This window comes from Vidua macroura, chromosome 26 (assembly GCF_024509145.1).
Source record: "Vidua macroura isolate BioBank_ID:100142 chromosome 26, ASM2450914v1, whole genome shotgun sequence".
In the NCBI taxonomy this organism is placed as follows: domain Eukaryota; kingdom Metazoa; phylum Chordata; class Aves; order Passeriformes; family Viduidae; genus Vidua; species Vidua macroura.
Window position 1 is genome coordinate 3,027,154 of NC_071596.1, and position 26,215 is coordinate 3,053,368.

Below are 26,215 nucleotides of genomic sequence, written 5' to 3' on the forward strand. Positions count from 1 at the left end.
ACTATTCCCTTACTCATTCCTGGCAGCTTTTCCCAGGTGATCCCCGAAGCCAACCACAGCCTCTCCTGGGCTGTGCCCCCACAGCTCCCCCGACCCACTGCCTGCACCTGAGCACCAAACACTGACAAACCAGACCCAAAAACCAGGGCCCAGGGCCTGGAGAAGACATGCAGAGCAGGGAACGGGGCTGTACAGTTGAGCATAGGAGAGCTGCCACAAGCAACAGGAATGGGATGTTTGCTTCAGCAGCCCCAGCTCCAGAAGGATCTGGGGACAAGCCCAGAGCAAGGCAAGCAGCAGAGCTGGCCAGGAAGGGAGGGACAGTGTGGTCCCCAACGCAGGTGGCACATCAAGGACAGGATGCAGGCACAGCAGGAGCACAGAGCACCCCATGGATCCGGCAGAACCCAAGCTGCAACAAGAAACAGAAGTGCCAAAGTCCACGGCATCCACCTGCCTGTCCCAAGGAGGAGCCTCCAAGAGGGAACAAGCCACTCTGGCAAATCAAGAGATTCAAGAATGCTCTCCTCCAGCCAGGCAGCTGAGATAACCCAGGAAAGCAAATGCCACCATGGCTTCAACTCTCAGCTCAGCTTTTAAAGCTCTTCCAGGCCCACCTGGGCTGCCCTGGGGCCCTCTGAGCTCAGACACAGCGCCCTGCCTGCAGCAGCCAGCTGTGGTGGGCAGCCCTGCCCCGCCCCATACAGTACCCATGATTGTAAGTGCTTTGCATATGTAGTTCACCATCATGCAGATACATTTCAGCATGCCCTGGGCCCCACAGATGTGTCCTCCTGCAGCAGAGAGGTCCTTCATTCCAGGTAGGGCTTGTAGTGTGCGTTGGACTCCAGCCCTCTCCTGCTTCAGCTGCAGGGCCTGGGGCTGTGGCAGCCTGGCAGCTGCTGCCCACGCTGGGGGTGGCACTGGGGGCTCAGCAAACACCAGCACCAGGGGAGCAGCTGGTCACAAAAAGAACCATATTTACAGAGCTACAGTCAGCTTCAATGGGTTACGTGTGCAGAGAGTCACCGAAACCGGCCAGAAACAACGAGCTGTGCATCCCACAGATCCTGCCAGGAAAAACACAGGTACCAACATCGATTTCACAGCTTTGTTGGCACAACTAAGGCAGGAGATTCATGGCTAAGCAGATCCTCCCTGCCCAGGCAGCAACACTCCAGAGGTGGTTATGACAAGAGGGAATGGTGGCCAGGTGGGGCACAGCACAGAGCGAAGATCTCGGCCAGGGAGCCCCATTGAGGATGAGGTTTCTCCTTCTTAAATGTGTCTCTGCATGCAAGAGCAGCACCCCTCGTACCAGACACCATCACAGCCTGCAAGGCCACCGAGGGAAGCGAGAGTGAAGGATGCACACACTCAGTGGAGCCTCCTCCTCCTCTGCCTCCTCCGGTGTCCAGGCAGGGAACCCCTCGGTCACAGCACCGAGGAATCAAGAACCAAAGCTCTACAGTGATGCGTAGCGGGGCGACCTGCCAGCAAGAAGGGGACCTGACCTGCTTATCAGGGAAGGGGAGGGGGCTGTGCTCACCCCCAGCAATTCAATCACAACTGGATCCCACCTCCTAGAGGCTGGAGCCCACTGCAAATCTACAGCCCAGCCTTTCTGTCCCATCAGCCAACACGGGTTTCAGCTACTGACCAAGAGGGACATCAGAAACGGTCACAGACATCTCAGAGGCTCTGAAGGAGCAGGAGCACAGAGACTCAACTATACAGGGTGCAAGAGTCCAGAGCCAGAAAGCAGCGCCCTGGGGAGAAGCTGAAGGCAGCTGTTGTGTTCTGCATGGGCTGCTCATCTGGCTGGTGGCTGGGAAAGGACCGGGTGAGCCAGCGTGACATTCAGGGAGTCATTGTGCTGCACCAGGGACGTGTGCTTGTAGTGCAAGACCAGGTCCTTGAGGGAGGCGTAGAGGTTGTAGGGTTCAGCAAACCCATAGCCCGTTGCTGTCTTGTAGATCACGCAGTGCTTGGTGTCACCATCCACCCTGCCAGGGAGACACGGGAGCCTGGGTCAGCAGTGGGACAGGGGAGCACAAGCAGGGCCACCAAAACAGTGTAAAGGTACACTTGACCCTGGCAGGAGAAGCCAAGGCAGATGGAAACTGTCACCCACCTCCAGCATCTGGCAAGGGGAGGATGGAGCAATGCAGGAACACAATGTGAGCCAGCCCCATCCCATCCCATCCCATCCCATCCCATCCCATCCCATCCCATCCCATGCCATCCCATCCCACCCGCACAGGGATACTCACACCACGGAGCAGGCGTAGCACCCCTTCTGGCTGCTCTCACGGATCAGGAAGGTGCCGTCCCGTTTCCCACACAGCATCTCCTCTGCCTGCACACGGTTGATCTTCCCCACGTACCACGTCCGCTCCTCGTGGTGGGGCAGCTCCTCCTCGTCATCCATCATGGAGTACTGGCTGCAGTCGAGCACAGGCAGGGTCAGATTCCCTAAATCTGGGTGTGTGGCCCCCACATCTCCCCACACTGCTAGCTGCCATCACCCATCCGGCAGGAAGGACATCCTCAGCCTCCAGGCAGGGAGCTGGGATTTGCCCACAGCACAGGCAGAACCAGCTGCACAGCCTGTGCTCCCACATCCCCGAAATCCAACAGCACACGAGCAGGACACTCACTCCTCTGTCTCGTTCTTGATGCCCAGCCACTCGTTGATCTTCTTCTGCCGGGCACCCTTCTGCGTCAGCCACCTGGGGAAGGAGGGCAGAGCTGAGCGCGGCTGCAGCGAGCCCGGGCGTGGCCATCACCAGAGGGCAGCAGCCGCCGCTGCCGGGGACCGCCGAGCCCCGAGACCGCGCTGCGGGAGCGGCTCCTGCCCACAGCGGGCTGCGAGCCGGTCCAACGAGCCCCGGAGCCCTGGGGGAGGCAGCCGGATGGCTCCCGGGCCGGGCTGCAGGGGCACTACGTACACCAAGTACTGGTCCCGCAGCTTGCGCAGCTGCATCAGGTCTGGCTTGAGGCTGTTCATGCGCTTGTCGATCTCCCGGTTCTCCGATGCTTGTTTCTTCAGGTCCTGCTCCAGCTTCATCTTGCTGTCGTGGATCTCTGTGATGCGGGACTTGAGCTTCTCCGAGTTCATGAGGATCCTGGGGGAGAGAGAGAGGGGTTCAGGCTGTGAGCCAGAGAGGGGGAGGTGGAGGAGGCAGCCTGCCAGCTCCAGCCCACAGCATGCTGCTGGAGAGACAAGGAGTCCACGTGCCTCGGCTCTGTGCTGAGCCAGGAGGATCCTTCCAGCCCCTGGGGCCCTTCTCCAGGCAGGGCAGGCCACCACCACCCCCATCCTCACCGTTGAACCTCCTTCTCATTGCCCTCCCTCCGGAAGCGCTCGATGTACTCCTTGCTGCACTTCTCCTGTGTCTGACACTGCTCCTCAAAGATCTTGATCGTCTCATTGAAGGCCTCGATTGCTGTCCTCTTCATCTGCAGCTCCTGGGGACAAGGGAGGGAAAAGCTGAGGAACATTTCTTCACATTTGCATCCCCTTTCAACTTCCCCAAAGCAGTTCTCTCCTTGCTGCAGGCAAGATATCCCCTTCTTCAAAGCCCGTCCTCTGGGGAGTCCCTTTCCATGAGCTGACAAATGGGGCAACAGGTGCCCCATCTCTGTCTCCCCTGTGCACAGCAGGGTGGCTGCCAGCACTCAGGGGGTGACAGAGCAGCCCTTGGGGGTCTCAGGCAGCCCGTGGGGAAGGCAGTGCCCACATACCTGGGACGTACGCGTGTACTCCTCATACAGCAGGTCGTACTCCCAGCTCTTGTCCTGGTACTGCTGGTGATAAACCTTCAGCTGCTCCCCCACAGCTTCCACGCTGTCCTCCTTCACCACCTGGTCCTGCCATAGACACAGCCTCAGTCAGGACCTGCTCCAGCTGGTCCCACAAAAGCCCACAACAAAACATTCCAGCACACAGGGAAAGGGATGCGACATTGTCATCTACCAAAGGGGCAGGGATGGATGAACAAACACCCCTGGTTCAGGCTGTGCTTGTCAGCCATGTCCCTGCAGCACAGGCCTCACCTGCTGGTACTTGGAGATGGGGTAGAGCAGCCTGGTGTCCAGCTTGGCGTTGTACTGGGCGAGTGACTCGTGCCGGTAGTGGGTGATGAGCTCCACCACCGAGCCAAAAGTCAGGGGCTCCGAGAAGCCGTACTTGCCTTCCCGATGGAAGATCTTGATCAGCTTGTTATTGCCTCCCTTCCTGTAGCAGAGGGGAGAGGAGAGGGCACTTAGCACCACCCCAGCACCCTACCCTGCCAGAGACCTCGGCATCCCTGCAGCTGGAAGCACAGGGACAGGTCCCAAGAGCTGCATCCCTGAGGCTCCCAGAGGATCCCAAAATCCTACCTGAGAGTGAGTGTGTATTCCCCCTGGATCTTGCTGGAGGCATCACGCACCAAGAAGGTCCCGTCTGGTGTGTCCCGGAGCTTCTCATTCACCTCCTCCCTGCAAGGAACAGGATTGTCAGGGTGTGGGAGGTGGCCCCAAGGCTCACCTGATGGACAGGGCACCCCAGGTGCGAGCTGCCAGTCACCCCCTTACCGAGAAATGTCCCCCCAGTACCACTCGGCGTCCTGCAAGGGCGCGTTGTTCCCGTTGGCCAGGCTGGCTGCGCTGGGCTTCGGCTTCGGCGGTTTGGGAGGCAGGGCTGTGAGAGGAGGAGGGATGAAACAGGGTGAGCCCAAACCCCAGCTCCCCACTGGCAATCCCTCGGAGTGCTGAGTCCCCCTCCCTGCAGTCACTGGCCCAGGAAGGCCTCTTTGCCACCAAGTTTCCTGGAGCTGCTCCAGGCACATCTCCAGCAGCTGAACACCTTGAGCAGGCCTCCAGGCACAGCTGGGCTATCAAAAATGGGGGCAGGGAGTCCACACCCACAAATGCCAGTGCCTCAGGCCCCACTGAAGGGGTATCTCAGTACCTGGAGGCAACTGTTCCGGCTCCAGCTCCTTCGTCTGCAGAAGTGTCTCCAGAAACAGCACAGAGAAGTCAGGGCTCAGCTCTGGGCTGCAGGGAGAGAAGAGACAAGTTAAGAACAGCAGTTGTGGAGTAGAACATGGCACTGCTCCCACGTCCCCTGGGGTCAGCTGGCTCACCCCAGCTGCCAGACCCCAGGCTGACAGGGCAGCAAGGGCTCTGTCCCGGCTCTGAGTCCCACCTCTGTGTGCTGCCAGCAATTTAATCCCACGTGCAGCCCAGCAGGGGCTGGACTCCTTGTCCTGGCAGGCACAGTGGCCGGAGCTGGGAACACTGCTGGGACCAAAAGCCTGACGTACCTGGCGCCAGGCAGCCGGAGGAGAAGGGGGCCGAAGATCTCTCCCAGGGCCCGAGGGTGGAGGCTGTTGCTCTCGGCCTGCTGCGATACCTTCCCCAGATGCCGGAGCAGGAACTGCAGGGTGAGCGTGTTCTGGAGCGGGACCGCAGGCGACTCCAGGGCCAGCAGCAGCTGCTTCCGGCAATTCTCTGGCTGGGGGATCTCTGGGGAGAGAACAAGACACGAGGGAAGAGCTGGGACAGCCGGCACCACTCTCCACGCTCCGGCTGCGTCACAGCACAGGAGCGCTGTCAGCAGTGGGGCCATGTGCCAGGCCCCATAGGGAGAGGGCTTATTTTAACACCCCAGATGTGTCCACCCGAAAGAGCCACCCATTCCCAAGGTCCTTACCCTGCAGGATGCGAAGGATATCTCCATGCACTGACACTGGCACCACGGGGGAGGGCAGGTCCTGCAGGTAACCTCGCAGTGCCTCGCCCAGGGAGTGCACGTCCAGGGGCTCCAGGTCACCCAGGGTCCAATCTGTCAGGGCACAGATTTCCCATGGGAGGGTGGACACAGCACTGGGCACCCAGCTGGCAGCTCTGGTGCTGCCAACACCCATCCCAGAGACCATCACACAGCAGCCAGCTATCATGAGAGCTCACCAGCACCACGAGGGAGCTCAGGCAGCCTTCAGGCAGCCCATGTGACAGAGGATGTGCACCCCAGAAATCAACTGGCTCTGGGAACCTCAGCAGTACCCCTTGAGAGGGGGAAGAGGTCATTCTGGGTACCCACAACCTTTGCCCTGAGCCCCAATACAAGAATTCTGGGCAGGCATAGCTCGGGTGAGAGTTTTGCTCTCCGTTGCCAGCAAGAGTCGAGCGCAGACTGAGCAGCCACACACTGAACCCGACGGAGAAAACAGCTCCCTCGAACACATCGAGGATGATGTGTTCATTGAGGAAAACACTTCCCTCCTGACAAGCATTTTGGGAAGCACATAAAGCCTGTCCTGAGAGCACAGCCCAGGCTGACAGCACTGTGTGGTTGGGGTTTGTAGGAACGTCTGCAGGAGGGGACTCGCCAGCGTGGTGCCGGATGAGGCCCCAGCCCAGCTGAGAGGCTCCCAGGGCTCCCCGGCAGAGACATCGGCTCCAGCCACCAAGCCAAGCTCAAAGATCCCCCCCAGCTTACTAGTGGCATGACAGAGCCAGAGGAGCCTCCACCAGCCCATCAGCAGAGCACCCCAAAGACAGCAGGGGACAAGCACAGGCGTTCAGTTGTTTGCCTGCAAGTCTCTCAGCCAGCACCACATCCCTTTGTTGCCCCCCACAGATGGTGCCAGGGATCCCCCCTGTCCCATCCCTTCCACGCAGGACAAGGACGTGTTGGGATGGGGACAGCCCAGCCCCAGAGGCAGCGTGCTGGGAGTCAGGAACTGCCAGGGACAGGCGAGCCTGGCCTGGATTGCATTACTGCTGGCGCTGTCACATCCACTAATCTCCTCCATCTGAGCCGATTCGCCTCCACCGCGCCGAGCTGGTTCTTACCGGTTCTCAGCGCCTGCCTCAGTTCGGAGCCAGATGTCCTGTACAACATCTCGCTGTCCAGCCCTGCAGAAGGGGGACACTGCTGTCAGCTCCAGCACAGGCACTGTTTCGGTGCCAGCTGGGCGATGGTTGTGGCACGGCCAGGCCTGGACGGTGTCCAAGCCAACCCCCTGCAGATGCTGCTGCAGCCCCCTTGGCCCCCAGGACACCCGGTTCAGTGGCCCCATTTCTCCACCATGGCACAGATCCAGGCTGGAAGCGTTTCCCAAACCTCAGCACCCACCCAGTGTGTGTAGGTGCTCAACCCAAACACCCACACTGGCCTCAGCAGCTCAACCCAGGCAGGAAGATGAGAGCAGCTGTGTCCTGTGTCCCACAGAGCTCAGCTCTCATTGTGGGGTTTTGGGGTGCATCAGCATCCCCAGTGCTCAGCACTGCCCCCTTACCTTTCTTCTCAATAGCTTCCACCAGCTTCACCAGGAGTGGCGGAGCAATCTCGGGAGGGCTGAACTGCTCCTGCAAGTCCGGCAGAGGAGACCCTGGGGGAGAGGGAGGGAGAGAAGGGTTCAGCACCAGCTCAGCCCTCAGCAGCAGAGCTGGGCCAGGGCACAACCCAGGCAACTCCCAACAGGAGCAAGGAAAGCCGTGGCCCCTGCTGTGAGGCTGTGGCCCAGGCAAACACGGCATGCAGCCTGCAAGGAACCTGCCCAGGAGCCAGCCCAGCACTTGTTGAGCTCCAGCCCGGACTGGGTGTGCACAGGGAGATATCTGCTGCTCCGTGCAGAGGCCTGGAGACAGAGCCCACCCCCCTGGGGAGCCGTGCCCCCCCGGCAGGCAGCACAGGGGTTACCAGGGCTCCTGGAGCTCAGGGCTGGGTCCCTGCCCAGCACCGGGGCTGCGTAGGGCTGGCAGCGGAGCGGGGCCAGGGAGCTCACTCTGCTCGTCGTGGTGAGCTGTGATTAATCCAGCGATTCAGACAGAACGCCATGTCAGCAAATTCCTGCCCTTGATTGCTCGTTTAACATGGAAACCGGCCCTGTGCCTCCCCCTCCCCGTGAGCCCACAGCCTCTGTGCAAGCTGCTACAGGGCACAGACAGCCCGTGGCACGGGACCAGGGTCCCCCCGTTCCTGGGGGATCTGCAGCCTCGTGTCAGGTGGTATTTCACTGCCACTTCCAGAAAATCTTGAGGTTCTGGCCGCAGGCACCCCCCTCCCCTGTGCATGCCGGGGCAGGAGCACGCAGGCCTGGCTGAGGAGCTGCCAGCAGGAGGTTTGCCGAAGGATGAGCGGTGCCAGGCTCCATCCCGCTTCCAAAGGAGCACCAGCCGGAGCAGGAGGCTCCTCCAGGAGCACCTGGCAGACCCTGGGGAGCCCGCAGTGGGGGAGGACACCCAGCACACTCCACTCTGCAGAGGCAGAGCCAAGAGGCTGCTCCCCGTTGCGAAACAGCTCCGTTGTCATGGATCTGACCCGAACTCGCCTGGTGTGGTCTCACCACAAGGCGCAGCAAGCTGGAACTGCGCACCCAGCTCAGCCTCCTGCACCCACGGCCTCGAGGGGAGACAGAACAGCCACGGGAAGGGAAGCACACGGGTCAGGCACCCAGCAGCTTTGCAAGGGCCTGTGCTGCTGGGGAGGGGGGACAATCCCCCACTGGAGCGAGCTCCTGGGCACGGGAAGGGGCCCAGCGTGGTGCAGGTCAGTGTGGGGAAGCTGCAGGCAAGCTTCCAGGCTGGCAGCTCCCTGCCTGACCCTTGGGAAGGACTGAAGGGAGAGTAAATAGTGGCGCTGCCCACGTGGCCCGGCCGGGAATGTGCTGCTTCAGCAGGCAGCAGCTTGTCTTTTTTTGTCAGGCACAGAGCGGGAGCCAGCAGCAACTCCTGAGCCTGCCGGGCCTCCGGGCTGGGCTGCCGCGAACAAGGCTGCTCACAGCACGGCCCGGGCAGCTGCGGAAATATTCCCGAGCCGCATTTTCCGCTCGTGTTCTCTGCGGAAGGCAAACACCAGCAGCTCGTAAATCCACTGGCAGATCGCGCCGGGTCTCGCTGCTCCGCGGGGCCGGCCCTGCTCCCGGGACAGCTGTGGCCTGTGCTGGCCCTGCTCCACGAGCGACACTGAGGGGCTGAGGGGTCCCTGCCAGCCAGGGCAGGACCTGGGAAGCGGGGAAGGAGCTTCGTGGGGCTGCCAGGAGACGGTTCTGCACCTCCTAAAGTGCACACCATGAAGAAATAAGACAGGCTTGGCTCAAATACGGTTTTTCCATTGCAAAAATGTGTCTCCCCAGCAGAATATAGAAATAAAGAATCACAGAATATCCTGAGCTGGAAGAGACCCACAAGGATTTTCAAGTCCAGCTCCTAAGTGAATGGCCCATAGAGGGATCAAACCTGCAGGCTGAGTGTAAAATGGCTCTGGGTGTTTGAACTGCCTCCCTGCAGGCTCTGCCTACGCCCAGAGTGGAGGTTGCTTCTGGGGATGCCCCCTCAGGGGACAGGGACAGGGCTGGCACTCCTCTCACATGCCCTGGTACCCCACCCTCCATCCCTGGGCACGATGCAGAGAGGCTGGCTTTTAGTTTCCTTCCCAAATTTGTCTTTGCTGTGCTTCAGGAGCTTTGGCATCTATCTTGTTCTGCCTCGCAGAGATCCCACCACCCAGACACACCTCCACCAAGCCCGCTTGAGAAGAGGGGAGAGCCGAGGAGGGCAGAAATCCAGCCGCCGAGGGAGCACCATGCAGGCAAGGCCAGCACATCCAGCACAGAGCACATCCCAGGCTCCTGAGAGGAGCAGCTTTCTTGGAAAGGCAGGTTGCAAGCGGGATGACTCAGGTCAGGCTCTCCTGCCAACCCAAACGCACGCAGGGCCCGGCCGCATTCCCACCCTGCGGAGATGTTTCCTGGGGCCGCCCCTCCGGCTCCGCGAGCAGGAGCGAGGGAGGCGGCTGCAGGGAGCTGCACCAGCCCCACAACCCCGGTTTCGTAAGACCCCAGAGGTGTTTTCACACAGCCAGAAGCATCTGCTGGGGTAGCTGTGGCTCCCAGGCAGAGAGGGATGGGGAGGATGCAGCACTGCCAGCTGGGAGCGTTCCCTGGCACTCTCAGCTCCTGCTGCTGACCCCACTCCTCCCATGTACACCAGCACGAGATCTTCTGTAAGGCACGGGAAGGCCAAGTGTGGCTGTCACCCCCCAGAGGATCACAGAATGGTTTGGATTGGAAGGGACCTTAAAAGATTACCCAGTTAAAACCCCCCTGCCTTGTGCAGGGACACCCTCCACTAGATCAGGTTGTTCCAAGCTCCATCCAGCTTGACCTGGAACACTTCCAGGGATGGGGCAGCCACAGCTGCTCTGGGAAACCTGTGCCAGGGCCTCACCACCCTCACAGTCAGGAATTTCTTCATAACATCTAATCTAAATCTCTCCCTCTTTTAATTTAAAACTTCCCCCTTGTCCTATCACTATCTGCCTGTATAAGAAGCCTCTCTCCCTCTTTTATATAAGCTCCCTTTAAGTTCTGGAAGGCCACAATGAGGTCTCCCAGAGCCTTCTCTTCTCCAGCTCTCCCAGCCTGGCTCCAGAGCAGAGGGGCTCCAGCCCTAGGAGCATTTCTGTGGCCTCCCCGGACTCACTCTAACAGGTCCACATCTTTCTTGCCTTGTCCAGACCCAGACTCAGCACTGCAAGTGGGGGTCTCACAAAGGAAGAGTAGAAGGGGGAAACCCGGGGGCTGCTGAGCCCTGGCCACAGAGTTGATGTGCCTGGGAGCCAAATAAACAGGCTAAGAGCAGGCAGCTGCCACAGCTCCACAGGCAGGGCTGAGGCACGTTGGCTCTCCCGGACCGGGTCCGTGCCAAGGCCAGGCCGGCTGGGAGGCAGCTGCAGGTGCAGGACAGCCCATGCCCAGCCCCAGGGTGGCTGCCTGGCCCCAGCGAGGGCTCTGCGACCCGCGGGGTGGGCTGGCTGCCAGGCAGACAAGCAATTAGCTCCAGTTCTCAGAAGCACTCTTTTAGACCCTGACTTTTCTCCTCTTGCCCAGAGACAAGTAATTGTGTCTCTCAGCAGGGCTGAGCAGCTCTTGGCAGGGAGCACTGCCCCAGGCGCTGCAGGGGCGGGGAGGTGGTGGTTGGGAGAGGTCAGGACTTATCCTGAAGGGAGGGAGCCTGGCAAAACTCAGCAGAGCAGGGAGAGGGACCATGGGGATCCTGGCTGGTTGCAGAACAGAGCGGGAGAAGGATCTTGGAGATGTAAGTGCGGGACAAAGCTTGCCCCAGGAAGCTCTGCTGAGCAGACTGACAGACTGGAGGAACAAAGTGCTTTCCTCTGGGCCAGGACTGAGAGAGGCTGGCTTTTGGCTGCGACTCAACTGTACTGCTGCTGGTGGGGCAGCCCCGTGCTGCCGAGCTGAGGGTTTCACTGCTGTCTATGAAGCCAGTCCCACACTCTCATCTGTCACACAGCGAGACTGGAGGTGTCCCAGAGGTGTGCACAGGACACACAGCAGGGCTTACCTTGCTCCAGAGCCTCGGGCAGCCGGCAGCCGCTGGCCCCCGGTGTGGCAGGCAGGGGTCTCTGCACTCGGGGCCGGTGTGAAGGGACGGCGATTTTCACCGGCCCCACGTACTCCACGTAGGTGCCAGGGAAGTCCCCCTTCTGCTTGGTGCGCTCGTTGACGCCCAGGATCCACCCGATCTGATTGGGGGTCTGCTCATCTCCATCTTTGAAGCCCAAGGCTTGCAGGGCCCCCTTGCTCACGACCAGGATGTCCCCGGGCAGCAGGTCAATGTCCTCCTCACGCTCCTTGCGGTAGGGGTAGAGCGCGCGGTACTGGAAGCCGTCGGTGCTGCCCATCCTCTCTGCCAGGGGAGAAGGGCTCTGAAGGGTGAGGCAGCACGTTCCAGGTGGGAGAGGAGGGCCCTCAGAGGCAGCTCTCCCCCATCAGCACTCTGAACTGTCTCTGTGTGAACTGGCACCCCAGGAGCCTGGTCTGGGTGCCCAGGAGCGCTTAGGTGCAGCCCCTTTTCCTCAGCTTGAAACCACGATTCAACCAAATTATGGAGCAAAGGGAGAAGGAGACGAACATAATCCAGCACTGGTGAGCGGGCATGCAGCAAAGAAACCCGAGATCAGGGTCTGTTTCACCAAAAAAGACAGTCTCTTGGAGTCTGGGGAGGAAAAGCACAGTAGGCTTCCAGCCTGGAATAGCGTGGCACGCTATGTTCCCCTTCCCAGTGCCTGCAAAGAGAAGAAGAATTGTCACTGCACAGCCAGGCACCCCACGCCCTCCCGACACGCCAACATTCAAACCAGGGGTTCACCTGAGAGAGGCAGGACTCGTTTCTCTCCTACCCAGCAGCTGATGGTGAGCCCTGGATCCAAGCAGGGCATGCTAATCCTGATTTACACTCCCAAAAGCAAGTGAGGAGCCAGTGGCTGCAGGCAGGAACGCTGCCTCCTCTCTGCTACAGCCAGGCACCAGCTCTGCATCTTAAAGAGGTTCACCCCTGCTTCTTCAGCTTACCCTCCTCGAAGCACTTATGCAAACAAGGAGACAACAAGTGGGACAAAACAGCCTTTATGCAGGATAACTTTTGCATACAGAAAAGGGTGACCCTGCACCCACCAGCTGCAGGCCCTGAATAGGAGCAGAACAAACAGATTTAACCTTCCCTTGTTAAATCGATTAAATTTCACAGTTCACCTTTACATCTTGCCATGCAATCCCCCACAAAGGCATCTTCTGAAGGGAGCTGCCCACAAATGTAGGTTAACCACGCTTTCAGCAAAAGGCTTTCGAGATGCGCTGCCATTCCCACAGAACAGCACTTCAAAGCTTTGCTCTGAGCAAAAAGTCAATTTTTGAACTTTTCAAAAGCAGCAGCAGCATCAAGTGCAGGCACAGGTTCTTTTCGCAGAGATGGAGGCAAAAGGAGTTAATCTTTAGAAGCCTTCAAGTCTACTTAGAGCTCCTAACTGCCTTTCAGCTATTCAGAAAGAAATTGAATATGCTGCCTGCCCTGCCCAGAAATCCACCAAAAAGAATAAACCTGGGTTATAACATGTTGAAGAGATGTACGAGCCGGGACATTCCCACCAGCCAGGCACGTCCTCTTTTCCCATCCCCTCCTGGCTGCACAGGCCAGTTTTGCACTTCCCTCAGGCAAATCCCAGAGTTCTGGTTCCCGCAGAAATGGCGTGCAGCCGAGGACCGGACCTACAAGGCAGCGGGGCAGCCAGAACCCAGCCTTCCCAGGGACACCCTGGGCCTGCTCAAATGATGCAGGTCCTGTTAAAGGCTTGAGCTGTTTTGGCCCAGAAACCACCAAACCCAGCTCAAACTCTTGGGTCTCATCTGAAAACTATTAACGAGCAGGAAGGTGCTTCTCAGGGCTGTGGGAGCCTGGGCAGAGGGAGGTGAGGAGGCAAAGGGAGCCAGGACACCTTTCCCAGAGGGGTCAGTGAACAAGCAAGCATGGCATGAGGCCAGGGCTGCTCTGACTGCTGGTTGGACTCTGTGACAGGCACCAACGGTGGTGATCTGCAGGATTTCAAAATAACCCTTCCAGGCCAGCAACATTTTACAGCTCATATCAGCTACAAATCCCTCTTTCCTGCTGCACGTGGTATATCACCCCTGCACGTGTCACCACATCTGCACGTGCTGCCACAAAGTCTGGGATCGGGATGAATCCCCCAGAGGAGCCAGCCCCACCTCTCAGCCAGGCTCTCCAGCCCAGCACCAGAGCTCCTTCCCTTGACAAGGACAAAAGGCACAAAGAGGCCATGGCACAGGAAACCTGTGCAGCAGCCAGAGCCCGCACCGCCTGCCTGAGCTCGGGCAGGCGTCCCAGCCGGGCTGTCTTTGCCATGAATGAACAGGCACTGCCCGCGGGGAGGTGAGGCACTTGCGGCCAGAGGCGGGTGGGGAACAGGATTGAGCCTGATCCAACTTGCTGGAGAGCTTCTCCAGAAATCCAGGAGCAACACCAGACTGCAGAATTCATGGAGAGACCCTACAGAGGTTTCTGATGTTCACAGGGGAAGCAGCACAGCCCAGCATGGCTGCTGTGAAAGCTCCCACCATGCTGGAATAGTGGCTGCAGGGAGCTCGCATCAGAGCCCGCATTTCCCCAATCCAACCAGCCCTAGCCAGGAAAATATTACTTCATAATCCAGTGCATAAAGAGAGATTTATGAGCAGGCTCACTGGCTGCCCCTCTGAGTGCTGCCTGTCAGGGTCCCCCAGAGCGGAGTCGCCGTGCCGCGGGCACTGTCTGAATGCCAAGGGCCTGAGTGGCCGCTGCCCGCTGGGCATGGCGCTGGCAGCTCCCCCTCCTCCCGGGGAGCACAGACCCCAGAGCGGCTCCTCCCGGAGAGGACAGACTCCAGGGTGCACCCAGAGGCAGCAGAGCACAACCCCAGCAGGGTCCATGCTCCCCCACAGGCACCCCCCAGCTTCCACCTGCGGATCCCAGCCCCGACTCCAGGCGTCTCCGACAAGCCGGTGCAGCTGAAGAGGCTGGAAGGACAAAACGCTCAGGCCTGGCAAACTTGTTCAGTAGCTTTTAAAAGCAGATCTGCGTGGAGGGGTGGGAAGAGGAGAGTGACTCCGGAGCACCGAGTGTCTCCAAAGAGCAGGTCCCGCAGCTTCTTCCAACAGACTCCTTCCACAACCTTCTTCCCTGAGGTGGGAACGCAGGCACAGCTCTGTGCCACCGCGCTCTCCACGTCCCAGTGGGTCACTGGGCACACCAAAAAATCCAAAGAACTCAGAGCCAGGCTATTCCTGGAGAAGCCTCACCTGCTTTCCCCACACTCAGCCCAGGTGGGCACTGAGTGCTCATGAACGTGAGTGAGGAGCCCTCCAGAAGACCCAAATCCTCATGGCTAGTGCCAGCACCGTCCGCTCCAGGGGCAACAGTTGTCCTCTGTCCTGCCACGAACTCGGCCAGAGGCTTCCCTGGCTGAGCTGCAGGAAAGCTCTGCACCCTCGGAGAGCAGCTGACAGAGTCTCTGAGGATTGGGAACACACACTTCCCAAAGCCCTGGAACAGCTCTTTGGAGGGAAGGCAGCACCGAGAGGCCAGGACACGCACAAGCCTGTCGGCTGGAAGCACACCTCGAACAGAAGAGAGGCAGCACCTTGCCAAAAGATTTCTGCTGGGCCCAGCTCCAGGTTTGCTCAGCTCTCAGAGAGGAACCTCGTGTGTCTGTGCTGGCGAGCACTTGCTTAGGCTGCTCTGAAAATCCCATGCATCAGACAGCTAAATACCTTTGGTAAATCTATCTCAGCGCCCAGAAACAATCCCTCGATTCATTAACTGCTGTCAATACTTTCTTTGTTTAATACATCGGTTTGAAACAAAAAACACATTACAAGTCTTTTTGTCTGTGTCCAGCACAAAAATAAAAGCATCTTAACATTTTAAATGTGGTTCCTGTGCTTTTTAACCCAGTTCCAAATGCAGTTCAAAGTGCAGCTTGACTTGAAGCGAGACTGAGTTACTTTCCTTCCAGAGAGGGGAAAGAACGCATAAAAATATTTAAAAGAAGAATATGCTCACAACAGTATACACCGCTCCAACCTCTCCAAGTTACATCAGGTCCTCAGCGAGCAAAACAAACACCATATCGAGTTTGAACTGCGAGTTACAGACAAAAAGAACAAACTTTTCCTTTAATAAAACGAGAAAATAGAACAATGCAATGATGGATGGGAATAAAAATGGACAGGGAACTGCCTGCCATGGTGACATCTGCTGCTGCATCACATCCTTCTGACCCACGCAGCCAGGGCAGCTCTGATGGCCTCAGCTCCTGAAGCTGGCAATGGCAAGCACATCACGGGTCATCCTGTGCCCACCAGCACCCACAACACCGAGTGGCAGAGCAGAGAGCTCAGCAACCCCTGATTTATAGTCAGGACAAAGAGCACAGCAAATCCCTGTGCTCCCAGGCAGCTTCCCGGGCCCGCTGCCTCCCCAGCAGGAACAATGACTGGAGAAACGTCTCGCGAGGCTGGAGCCATGAGCCATGCCGTGGAAGAGGCAGCAGTGCCACGAGGAGCTGTGGGGGAAGGAGCCCGGAGAGCCTGCAGGGAGCTGCAGCGGGCGGGAAGCGGAGCTGGACACGCTCCAGCAGCTGCCCCTGGGGAAGCGGCCAGCGGAGCAGGGAGAGCTGGAGCCCGGGCTGGCCACGGCGCTGCCAAGCCAGCTGGTATTTCCTTCCAAACAGGGAAAAGCTGCAGGGGAGGAGGGGAGTTATGCCTGAGCCGTGCCCCAGCCAGGCATGGGACAGCCGAGGCCGTTTTCACCTCTTCTCTTCCCCAGAAATGCTTCCCAGCCAGCCAGCAGCAGCTCCCCAGGAGCAGCAGCTCCTGCCCACAGCCACAAGCCACCCTCTGCCAGGGACACAGAGCATTTACTGCTCATGCCTAACTTTATTAAATATTTTGCTTTATTCACCAAAGCCCGAGGAAGTGAAGGAATATCTGAAATATTTCACTGGAAAGGTCAATGTCATGATTAGCAGGGACACGAGGAGCTGAATAAATCAGGATGACCAACACCTTCCTCACTTTTGGAAGACCACTGGAGGTCCCAGAGACCTCCTGCTCAAAGGCTGGACAGCATGAGAGCGCCTCAGGCAGTCTGCACACCTACTCCAAGACTTCTCATACTGTCCAGAGGCTTCTCCTGACACTGAACTTCCTTGCTCCAGCTGAAGCTTGTTCTGTCTTAACCACCTCACAGACCTTCTCCTCCTGCGTACAAGACCTTTTTACTTGGCCAGAGACTTTTATTTGCTGGCAGTGGGCAGAGAAGGACCCAGCACCCAACACCAGCCCCATCGCCTCACTCCAGGCTGCTCTTACACCATCCCCCACGCAGCAAGAACACACTAATTCCATTTTAGGAGCATTCATGGAGCTGGCTTTAGGGATATAGAAACCCAGGAGCTGTATTTTGGCAAAAAATTACAGTTCTAAAAAAAACCTGAGTACATGAAAAAAAAAAAATCCAACTGCTCTTGCTAACTTATCTGCTTAAAATCACATTCCCCAGGGTATTTGGAATTTATATGATTTATTCGCAGCCCTGCACAGCTCAGCAATCACATGAAGTAACCGACGAGGTAAGAAGCACCCAAGTTAATAGACCAGCATGATTTGGATATTGGTGGGAGAGCCAAGACCTTCCAACTTGAGAAATCCACCATCCCTTCCTCTGTCTGCTTTTCATCTTCCATTACCCAGCTACTTTAGCTCCAAGCCGCGGCTCCAGAGATTCCCAGAGGAATTAAAAGAGCCCTCGATATTATAAATACTCTTTTTCATTGTAAACACACCCCGGCACTCAGAGCTCTGACACGGCTCCAAACTGGCTCCGCAAACCACTCTGCTCCTCGCCACATTCCAGCTGAGCCGCGCTTTCCCTTCCAACCCAGCGCTTTTGTCCAAGCGAGACCCAACTGCAGGCAGAGAGGATTTTCCTGTGTGCTTAAAACCTTGTTCCAGCGGGTTGGGAACGCCGGGGTTTTGGGGCAGAAATCAGCTTTAGGAGGAACGAGTCCCTGCCACGAACCGCGCGGGCAGATGGAAGCACGAGCTGCCCACGTCAAAGAGAGTCACCAAAGAAACCAAACCATGCCTTGGACTTTCCCACATCGGGGAAGGCTAGAGCAGAGCCCAGTCCAGCCTCGGGGACACACCAGCCCTTGGCATGTCAGGGAAGGGTGGGGGAATGGCCAGGAAAGCAGTGATTTAGGCTATATTTACTCAGCTGTCTCCATTCTCTGCTCTCACAGAGAAAGTCACAGGGCCAGTTCCCCAGCGGCTCCAAGAGCTGCTTGGGAAATCAAAGCCGCGCATTAATGGGAGGAGAGGCAGCCACGGCTCCATTGAAAGGCAGCGCTGGGGCCGCTCCAGCTCTTCACAGCTCTCATTTTTCGACAGTTTTGCCCCCTGGCTTTATCCCCCATCGATCACAGACCCCCAGTTTAGGAGGTACATGACCATGGGAATCTTCCCCCTCAAGAGGCTGAGAAACATCCACAGGAAGAGAAGAAATACAATGGCCAACCTCCCTGGGAAGCAGTGCGGGGGCTCATGCCAGAGCCAGGGCTTGGGGGATGCTGTGCAAAGCCAGCCTTGGGCTGAACCTGGCACGTCCCTGGGGCACCAGCTCCAAACTGGGAACTGCTGGGTCCGAACAGCCCCCGGGCAAGGGGGACAGAGCTGGGACCCTGAGAGGCCACTCTTTTCTGGCTTCACCGGCCCAGGGGGTCCCCAGGACTGTGGGTGATGGGGATGTACCGTGCTGGGGGGTCCCTGCACTGCCACCACTGTGGGGACAGTGGCACAGGGGGGGGATCTGTGATGGCACTGCTGGGGTACAGACAACCCGGAGGGATCGGGGGCACAGCCCCGGCACCGGGGGGGACAGGGACAGCTCGGGTGGGATCGGGGGACACAGCCCCGGCACCGGGGGGGACAGGGACAGCTCGTGGGGGAGATTGGGGGGCACAGCCCCGGCACCGGGGGGGACAGGGACAGCTCGTGGGGGAGATTGGGGGGCACAGCCCCGGCACCGGGGGGGACAGGGACAGCTCGTGGGGGAGATTGGGGGGCACAGCCCCGGCAATGGAGGGACACAGAGACAGCCCTGGGGGGGACCGGGGGACGTAGCCCTGGCATCACGGCGAAGCCACACGGCAGTGGCACTGTCCTGGCAGCGGGACACCCTGCGCCGACAGCTCCTGAAGGGTCCGGGGACATCCTCCAGGCGGCCTCATGAGCGACAGAGCCAAGCCCCGGAGCGCCTCACGCTGAGGGGGTCGCGACGCCCACCCTGGGCCTGGTTCCGATCCGGGCCTGCTCTCCCCGATCCCGATCCCCCCGATCCCGATCCCGACCCCGACCCCGCCGCTCCCGGCCCCGCCGCACCTCTCCGCCGGCCCCATCCGCCGCCGCTCGCCTCCAGCCCGCTGCTGCCTCCGGCCCGGCGGAGCCTTCGACAGGCCCGAGCGCCGCCGGAACGGCCCGAACCCGCCCCGGAAACAGCCGACAGCAGACGAGAGAGAACGGAACTGCCCGAATCTATCCCGGAAATAACCGAGAGCAGACGACAGAGGACGGAGCTGACCGAAGACTCCGGCCCCGCCCCTCCCCTGGCCCGATGGCCATCGGGGCCCCGCCCCTCGCGCGAGACGCTCCGGAAGGAGCCGAGGGGGCCCGGAGGGAGAGCGCGGCGGCGCCCCCTGGTGGCGAGTGGAGCAGGCACCGGGATTGTACTGGGATTGAACCGGGATTGTACTGGGATTGAACCGGGATTGGACCGGGATTGTACTGGGATTGGACCGGGATTGAACCGGGATTGGACCGGGATTGAACCGGGATTGGACCGGGATTGGACCGGAACTGCACCGGGAACAGGGCACAGCACCGGGCACTGCCTGGGCACTGCACTGGGACATGAGGCACCAGGCACGGCACGGGGACAGAGCATGGGGCATGGATATGGGAACAGGGCATGGATATGGGAACTGGGCATAGATTGGGAATGGGGCATAGATTAGGACTGGAGCATGGATATGGGAACGGGGCATAGATTTGGGAACGGGGCATAGATTGGGAATGGGGCACACCTGGGGTGGGGTGTGGCTCCAAGCGTGGGGCACTACCCTGGGCACAGGTGGTGGCACTGGGGTGTGGGACACTGCTCTGGGCACCGGCACCGCGCCGAGCACCCACAGCCAGGACTGGTACCGGAGCCAGGCTGGTGCCACCCTGGTGCCACTGCAGGGCCACCTCCCCTCCCCTCCCACCTGTGCTGGGACCCCTTGCCACCCCCAGAGCGGGCACCCGCTGCCCTGCACGCTCCAGTGCCACTGGACACCACGCTCAGCGCAAGGGACAATTTTAATCCAACATAAAACTTCCCGAAGGTACGAACAGAGCCGGGCACTGGGCAGGAAGACACAGTCCCCTTGGCTTTTAAGACATTTCCCGTTTTAAAAATCCTCTTCCCACCCTATCCACGCCACCGGTGCGCAGCCAAGCCCCCCCATCCCGCCGTGCCAGTGGGCAGGGGGTGCCCGGTGTCTCCCCAAAACCCCGCTGCCTTTCCAAGACCTTGATACAGAGAGTGGAGGGAGAAGCAAAGGAAACACGGAGCAGCTCTGGTTGCTCATTTTTGGGGGGGGTTTAACAGCACCAGATGAACGGGAGAAGCGGGATACGGAGCCTGGCACAAACCACACGTGCACAAAAGAATCCAACACGCAGCCCAAAAATCCGCCGGGGGTACGGTGATACCCGATGGCAGCGGGGTTGGCAAAGCAGGGATGTCCCCCTGCCACCACCACGGCACCAAACCACGGCGGGGAGGGAAAGCTGCAACATGCATCAACAAATGGAAACGTTTACATCCCAGAAAACGGGGAGGAATGCTGGGTTGAGCTGTCGTTTCTTGGATAAAGAGCAACGAGGAGGGAAAGAAAGGGGTAAAATTCCCAAATTAAGTGAAGCAGCACAAGTGCTCACTGGGCTGGGGCGATTTAAAAAAAAAAAAAGATAAATTGGGATTTTGTAGGTGTCTGTGCACTGGCCAACCAACACCATGGGATTTTGTGGGTTTTTTGAAAGAGCAAAAACTGACCCTAAAAATCCCATTAATATTCCTGTCTGGGCAATATCTCAGTTTTCCCCACCTGGAAGGGCCAATGGAGCCAGGTGGCTAGAAAATCACCAAATAAAATAATTAAACCCATTTTATAACTCCTATAAGCTTATAAAATGATCTGTATGCTCATCATCTGATGATCCATATGGAAAGGATATCCCCCCCTCTGCATCCCAGCCTGGAGCACCAGCATTTCGGGGATGTTGCTGTGGATTTGGGGTTTTGTTTTCCTCTTAAATATTAGAATTATGGGGTTCTTAGGAGATCTGGGGTGTTTCCAGCTAGATTTGAAGTTTAAAAGTAGGGAAAAGCGAGTGGGTTAGAAAACAGTGGGCTGGGAGCTGGGAGACGCACGGGAAAGGCTGGGACTCCCAGAGCTGGGTTGGCCCCTGCGACAGTCCTGCACTGCCCGTTTAGCTTATAAAAAGTAATAAATTAATGAAGGAATATTTGCATCGAGTCCTTTCTGTACACAGAGGTTGGGGCCCAGCTGGGGAAACGCCGCTGCCAGAAAAGCTCCTGCGTCTCTATAAAAATATGAGCATCTTTCAGGGAGTACAAAAAGCCTTCCAGGGGGGCGAAGTGCCGGGGCACAGCCGGCCCGGCCAGGGTCCAGAGTGGCCCCGGGGACATTTTTCTCATGGATTTGCCGCACAGAACGGGGTGCTGGGGAGGCACTGGGATGCTGCAGGGAGCCTGAACCATCCCTGGTGCCAGCGTGGGGCTCAGGCGTGCTTGGCCCCGCTCCACACGCCCCGGGGAGCCGGGAGTCGAGCACCCGTTGGCTCCTGGCCCTGTGCTGGCACTTGCCAGTGGCCGGGCGATCCCTGCCCGCAGTTCCGCTGCTGCTGGGAGCCACGGTCCCGGTGCTCACACCCATCCCACCACGGCAAGGAGATGCTGCTGTTTGGCTGCTCCGTGCTGCTGATGGGGTAGGAGCCCTGGCATTCCCACTCGGCCACCGCCGGCTCCTGCTCGTCGCTCTCCGAGCCCTGCACCGCGATCTGCGGCACCGTGCTGGGCTTCGGCTTCGGCGGCGGCTCCGCCGTGCCCTGCCCTTCTTCACTCTTGCTGCCATCTTCGCTTCCTGCCGCCGTCTCCTGCTCGTCAAAACTCACTTCTTGAACCGCCTCTTGCTTCTTGAAGGAGTCCCGGCGTTCCGACAGGTTCAGGCGCCGCATCACCACCATCTCCTGGTCCCGGTCGTGGCGCTCGGCCAGCCGGGAGCTGCCGGGGTGGTAGCCGTGCTCCCCGGGGTACGGCAGCGCGTCGCCCTCCACAATGGCCTCCCCGTCCAGCGTGGACATCTCCAGCCCCAGCTTGCGGCCGCCGCCGGTTTTCTTCTCGGCCAGGATGGTGACGATCTTCTCGGCCGACTGGACGCGCTTGAGCAGGGGGGAGCGGGGGCAGTCGGCGCTGCGGGGCCGGGAGCTCTGCCGGACGATGGTGGGGGGGGACAGGGTCTTGCCCTGGAAGGAATGGGGGGTTTTGGGGTACCCGGGGAGCGGAGATGGGGAGCGCTGGGGGGAAGGCGGGCGCTGGGCCGAGGAAGGGGTGCAGGCCAGGGGCGAGGGGGGGATGCTGCTGGTGGATTTGCGACGTCCCACTTTGTAGCGTGGCCCACCCAGTTTGGGGGCCAGCCCGTGCAGGGAGCTGGGGCGCACGTGGCCGGCGGGTGACGTTGGGGTGCTGGAGGAGGGAGAGGTGCTCTGAGGGGACACAGCATCTGCCGTACAAAGAGAAAAGGTCACTGTAGGGGTGGAGGGACACGGCCTCCCCGAGGGACACGCAGCATCCTGCCCTGCCCCGAGCCAATATCCCCCCCTGGGGTACCTGAGGGCAGGTCGGGAGCGGGGCTGCGGCACGGGGTCGTGGGACCCGGGGACAGGCTGTGCGTGGGGGACTCCGGGAGGCTCTCGCTGGAGGACAGCGAGTGATGGAGACCAGAGGAGAAGCTGCGGCTGGTGTGCAGGACCGACGACTGCTTGGAGATCTTCTTGAAAAGGGATTTTCTCCTGCTGCGGGGGACAGGAATAACTTTTGGCTTCTCCTTGAAGCTGTTAGTCTCAAGTCTGCTGACCTCGTGGCAACAGGACCAGACCCCACTGGACACCCCGATATGGCAGATCCAGAGCATTCCCCCAGTACCCCACACACTGGGACAAATGCCGTTTTATCCCAGTTTTACCTACCAGTCTTGGCCATCCCTTTTCCTGCTCTTTTTACTCCTCCGCGCCATCCTTGTCTTGGAGCTGTTTTTCCTTGCAGGACCGATTTTAATGGAGGTGTTTTCCAGGGCAGTGGTCCGCAGGGCCACTTTATTCCCACTCTGAGGGATGGAAAACAAATCTTTGCAGCACCAGATCCGAGCCAGCTCCTGCCTCAGCTGCCATCAAAGGCAATGCCATGGAGCTGCTGAATTGATGTCCTGGGAGAGCAGAGTGGCTCTGGTCACCCACCTTCAGCAGCAGCTCCACGACGTCCCGATGGACCAAACCCAGCACGGACTCTCCGTTCACGTGTGTGATGAGATCTCCTGCCCTCAGCCCGGCCTCCTGCGCGGGGCTCCCCTCCTCCACGCTCTGCAACCCAAACAGAGCGGTTTCATTTGGGTGCCAGCTTCCTCCTGGGGTTTTCCCACTGGGAAAGGCACCGCTAGACCCCAGGGCACGTACCCAGACCATGTGGTGGACGGTGTAGACGTCGCTGTCGCCCATGTAGACGCGGATGGCTCGCAGGGTGAAGCCGTACTTCTTCCCCGAGCTGTGGATGATGATGGGCGGCCGCAGGCTGGCGATGGCCAAGGAGGAGTCTCGGCTCGGGGAGGAGTCCCGGGAAGAGGGGTTGGACGAGAGGGAGTGAGGGGAGATGGGGCTCATCAGGGCGCTGCCACCGAAGTCATCTGCAAGCAGAAGGAGCCAGCTCAGTCCGGCAAAGCCATGTGACAGTGGCCATCCAGCAGGGCAAATGACACAGCGCACAGACCTGAGGTGATGATGAGGGACAGGGCTGAGACAGAGGCAGATTTGGGCACACGGCTGCCCAGGGAGGCTCTCTGCCTGTCCGGCACATCCTTCTGGGTGCTCAGCCGACGGCCCCCGCTCGGCTCCAGGCTCCGGGGAGTCGAGTTCTTGGTGCCGGTGCTGTTGCTCCGCAGGCGGATGCGGTTCAGGCTGACCAGATCGGCTGCACAGAGGGGAGGAGGGAGAGTTTGGGGATGGGGAGAGGCCACCCCGTGCCGTGCAGGACCCTGGCTGTCCCCAGAGAACCCCACACTGGTGCCCACAGCCCACGCACCGGATAACGCCGACTGCTTCACCGCACCGCCAGTCCCCGCGTCCGAGTCTCCCACCACAAACTTGGGTTTCTCTGGCTTGGAGGACGCCACGCAAGGGCTCTCATCCTCCGAGGAGAAGGCAAACTTGGGCATGGTGTCCAGGCTGAGGGTGCTGGGCAGCGCGGTGGGGCTGCGGCTCCGCTCGTGCCGGGAGGTGTACGGCGTGGAGCTGCCGGACGTCCAGGAGCGGAGGCTGCGTGGGAAGAGCAGGAGGACTCAGGACAACACAAGGTGGGCAAGGCACATGGCACCGAGCCACTGCAGCATCCCCAGGGCACATCCCACTGACCCCTCAGAAATAACACAAACCCTTCAGTGCCATTACAAACCCGTGATGTCAGCACATCAATCCCTGTCCCGGCACAAACCCTCAGTGCTGGCACAAACTCTTGGTCCTGACACAAACCCTCAGTGTTGGTACAAATCCTTGGTGCTGGCACAAGCCCTGGGCACTGGCAAGAGCCCACAGCAGCAGTGCAGCCCCCCCTGGCCACGCACCGGGGCTCAGTGGCCGCTGGCCGGCTCCTGTCCTCATCTCCCGAGTGCCGGTCCCACCGCTCCTCTTTGTCATCGCAGTGACTCCGGTCAGAGGAGGAGAGGCTGAGGGTGGAGTTGACTGCCAGGAATTCTGAGCTGCTGTACACCTGAGAAGGAGAGGAGCCATCAGCAAGGAGCAGAAATTTGGGAATTTGGGCGCTGTGGTGTCAGCCAAGACAGCAATGCTCGGCACAGCCGCACTGTTTGCGGTGCCAAAGCATTTTGGATGCTGCAGGAGGGGCTGGAGCACCTTGCTGAAGCGGTGGGAGCAGGAGGAGAACTGCCCGATCTCCACCGATGATTCCTCATCGTTGGTTTCCTCATCCTCCGAATCCAAGTGACGATACCTCTCGGAGCGAGCTGAAAGCAAGAGCCAGAGGGGGAAGGGATGTCACCCTGCCTGCACCACCCCACATCCTGCGCAGCAGGGCCCCGTGGGACCTACACCCAAAGGGTGACAGCCCAGCCCCAAATCCCAGGGGAGTTTCTGGGGGAAGAAGCAGGTAAGGGTGAGCAGCCTGGGAAGAGGATTGCATCTGTTTTGTGACTTGGGTTGTAAAGCGACCAGCTTCACCCAGCAGATTTTCTCCCCCATGGGAGCATTCAAAGTGCAGCTGGGATAATGGATTGGCAGAAGTAGAAGAGAGATGGATTTGGCCTCACTGTCAAAGTAGCTGGTGTCATCCTCCGATTCCAGCTGGGGGATGAACTCAGCCTTCTGCCGCAGCAGCCCGTTCCAGTCCAGATGGAGGAAGAAGGAATGGTGCTTCACCTCATGTGCACCTCCTGCCAGGCAGAGAAACCCATGTCAGGGCATGGGGCAGGATCCAGGATGCTCCCACTCTCACCCCAAACAGCACAGTCTGTCCTCCACACAGAGCAAACGGCTTTAAAAACGTGGACAGGAGCCCTGTGCAGCCTTTCTGGGGGGAACCCCGTGGTAGGACATGCTTTGGACTCAAAGCCACGCAAATTTGATGGGAATCAAGGTGCCAGGACACCCCCTGAGGGGGCTGCCGTGCGTACCAGTGCCCAGGCGCTCGAGGGGACACTGCCTCAGCAGCCGTGTGATCAGGTCCTGGGCATCTGCAGGGAGAGCCTCGTCCCCCTCCGGCCACATAATTTCATCTGCAAGGAAAAAGGAAAAGGGGTTTGGGGTGGCTGAAAGGGTTTGGACACTTCTGGGCAACAGGAAAGTCTCCCAGGAGCCTCAGCAGGGGAAGGGCCCTCCCAAAGTGGGAAGTCAAAGCTTGAGGAGCCTCCTCACTGTTCAGCGAGGGTGACAGGAAGGAATGAAGGTTCCCACGTGTTAAAGGACGAGCCTTGGCTGCTGGAAACACAAACTTGCCCCTGACACTCACCACTGATGACCTGCCCAAAGAGCTCCTCGGGGGTGTCTCCGAAGAAGGGGACGCAGCCCACCAGGAACTCGTAGAGGATGATGCCCATGGCCCACCAGTCCACGGGCTTCCCGTAGCCCTGGATGAGGATGACTTCGGGGGCAATGTACTCCGGAGTGCCACACACCTGTGTGGGAAGCAGGGGCTGACACCTCTGCAGTGACCTTTGCAACAAATCCCGAGGTTATCTGGGACCCCATTGATGGCAGGTCAGCCAGGTGGCGCAGGACCTCGTACCTGCTTGTCCATGAACTCCCGCGTGTCCTTCTCCATGTGCCCTTCGTAGAGGTTCGTGGTCATGTTCATCAGGCCAATCTTTGACAGACCAAAGTCTGTCAGCTTTATGTGGCCCATGGAGGTGATGAGCAAACTGCAAGAGAAGGCAGACACCCCACAATGCTGCTGTTTGCTT

General features: G+C 59.3%; 2 protein-coding genes across 8 annotated transcripts in view; both read right to left on the reverse strand.

Annotated features, from left to right (window-relative positions):
• Positions 1-963: 963 nt before the first annotated feature.
• PIK3R2 (phosphoinositide-3-kinase regulatory subunit 2) lies at positions 964-18,887 on the reverse strand. Of its 3 annotated transcripts, XM_053999174.1 has the most exons (17): positions 18,792-18,887; positions 12,166-12,381; positions 11,359-12,082; positions 7,293-7,385; positions 6,847-6,909; positions 5,702-5,833; positions 5,313-5,514; positions 4,958-5,043; positions 4,582-4,687; positions 4,387-4,485; positions 4,060-4,240; positions 3,748-3,873; positions 3,329-3,471; positions 2,952-3,128; positions 2,661-2,732; positions 2,274-2,444; positions 964-2,006 (listed from the first exon to the last, which is right to left on the reverse strand). In XM_053999174.1, the coding sequence occupies exons 3-17, from the start codon at positions 11,696-11,698 to the stop codon at positions 1,814-1,816; spliced, it is 2,184 nt and encodes a 727-aa protein (XP_053855149.1). In that variant the 5' UTR covers positions 11,699-12,082; positions 12,166-12,381; positions 18,792-18,887; the 3' UTR covers positions 964-1,813. The 3 variants fall into 3 exon arrangements, with proteins under 3 accessions (XP_053855149.1, XP_053855148.1, XP_053855150.1); XM_053999173.1 differs by lacking the exon at positions 12,166-12,381; XM_053999175.1 differs by lacking the exons at positions 12,166-12,381; positions 18,792-18,887 and adding an exon at positions 14,649-14,669.
• An 869-nt stretch (positions 18,888-19,756) lies between these two features.
• MAST3 (microtubule associated serine/threonine kinase 3) overlaps positions 19,757-26,215 on the reverse strand; it is a 28,493-nt gene continuing 22,034 nt past the window's right edge. For 4 of the 5 annotated variants that reach the window (XM_053999170.1, XM_053999169.1, XM_053999168.1 and 1 more), the window contains 13 exons: positions 26,041-26,173; positions 25,765-25,930; positions 25,430-25,531; positions 25,067-25,189; positions 24,654-24,763; positions 24,365-24,510; positions 23,827-24,059; positions 23,515-23,715; positions 23,205-23,431; positions 22,989-23,111; positions 22,722-22,858; positions 22,363-22,547; positions 19,757-22,255 (listed from right to left, as the gene is read on the reverse strand). In XM_053999170.1, the coding sequence (XP_053855145.1) occupies positions 21,255-22,255; positions 22,363-22,547; positions 22,722-22,858; positions 22,989-23,111; positions 23,205-23,431; positions 23,515-23,715; positions 23,827-24,059; positions 24,365-24,510; positions 24,654-24,763; positions 25,067-25,189; positions 25,430-25,531; positions 25,765-25,930; positions 26,041-26,173 (2,887 nt within the window). In that variant the 3' untranslated portion in view covers positions 19,757-21,254. The remainder of the gene's footprint in view (positions 22,256-22,362; positions 22,548-22,721; positions 22,859-22,988; positions 23,112-23,204; positions 23,432-23,514; positions 23,716-23,826; positions 24,060-24,364; positions 24,511-24,653; positions 24,764-25,066; positions 25,190-25,429; positions 25,532-25,764; positions 25,931-26,040; positions 26,174-26,215) is intronic. The other variant, XM_053999171.1, reaches the window with a different exon arrangement.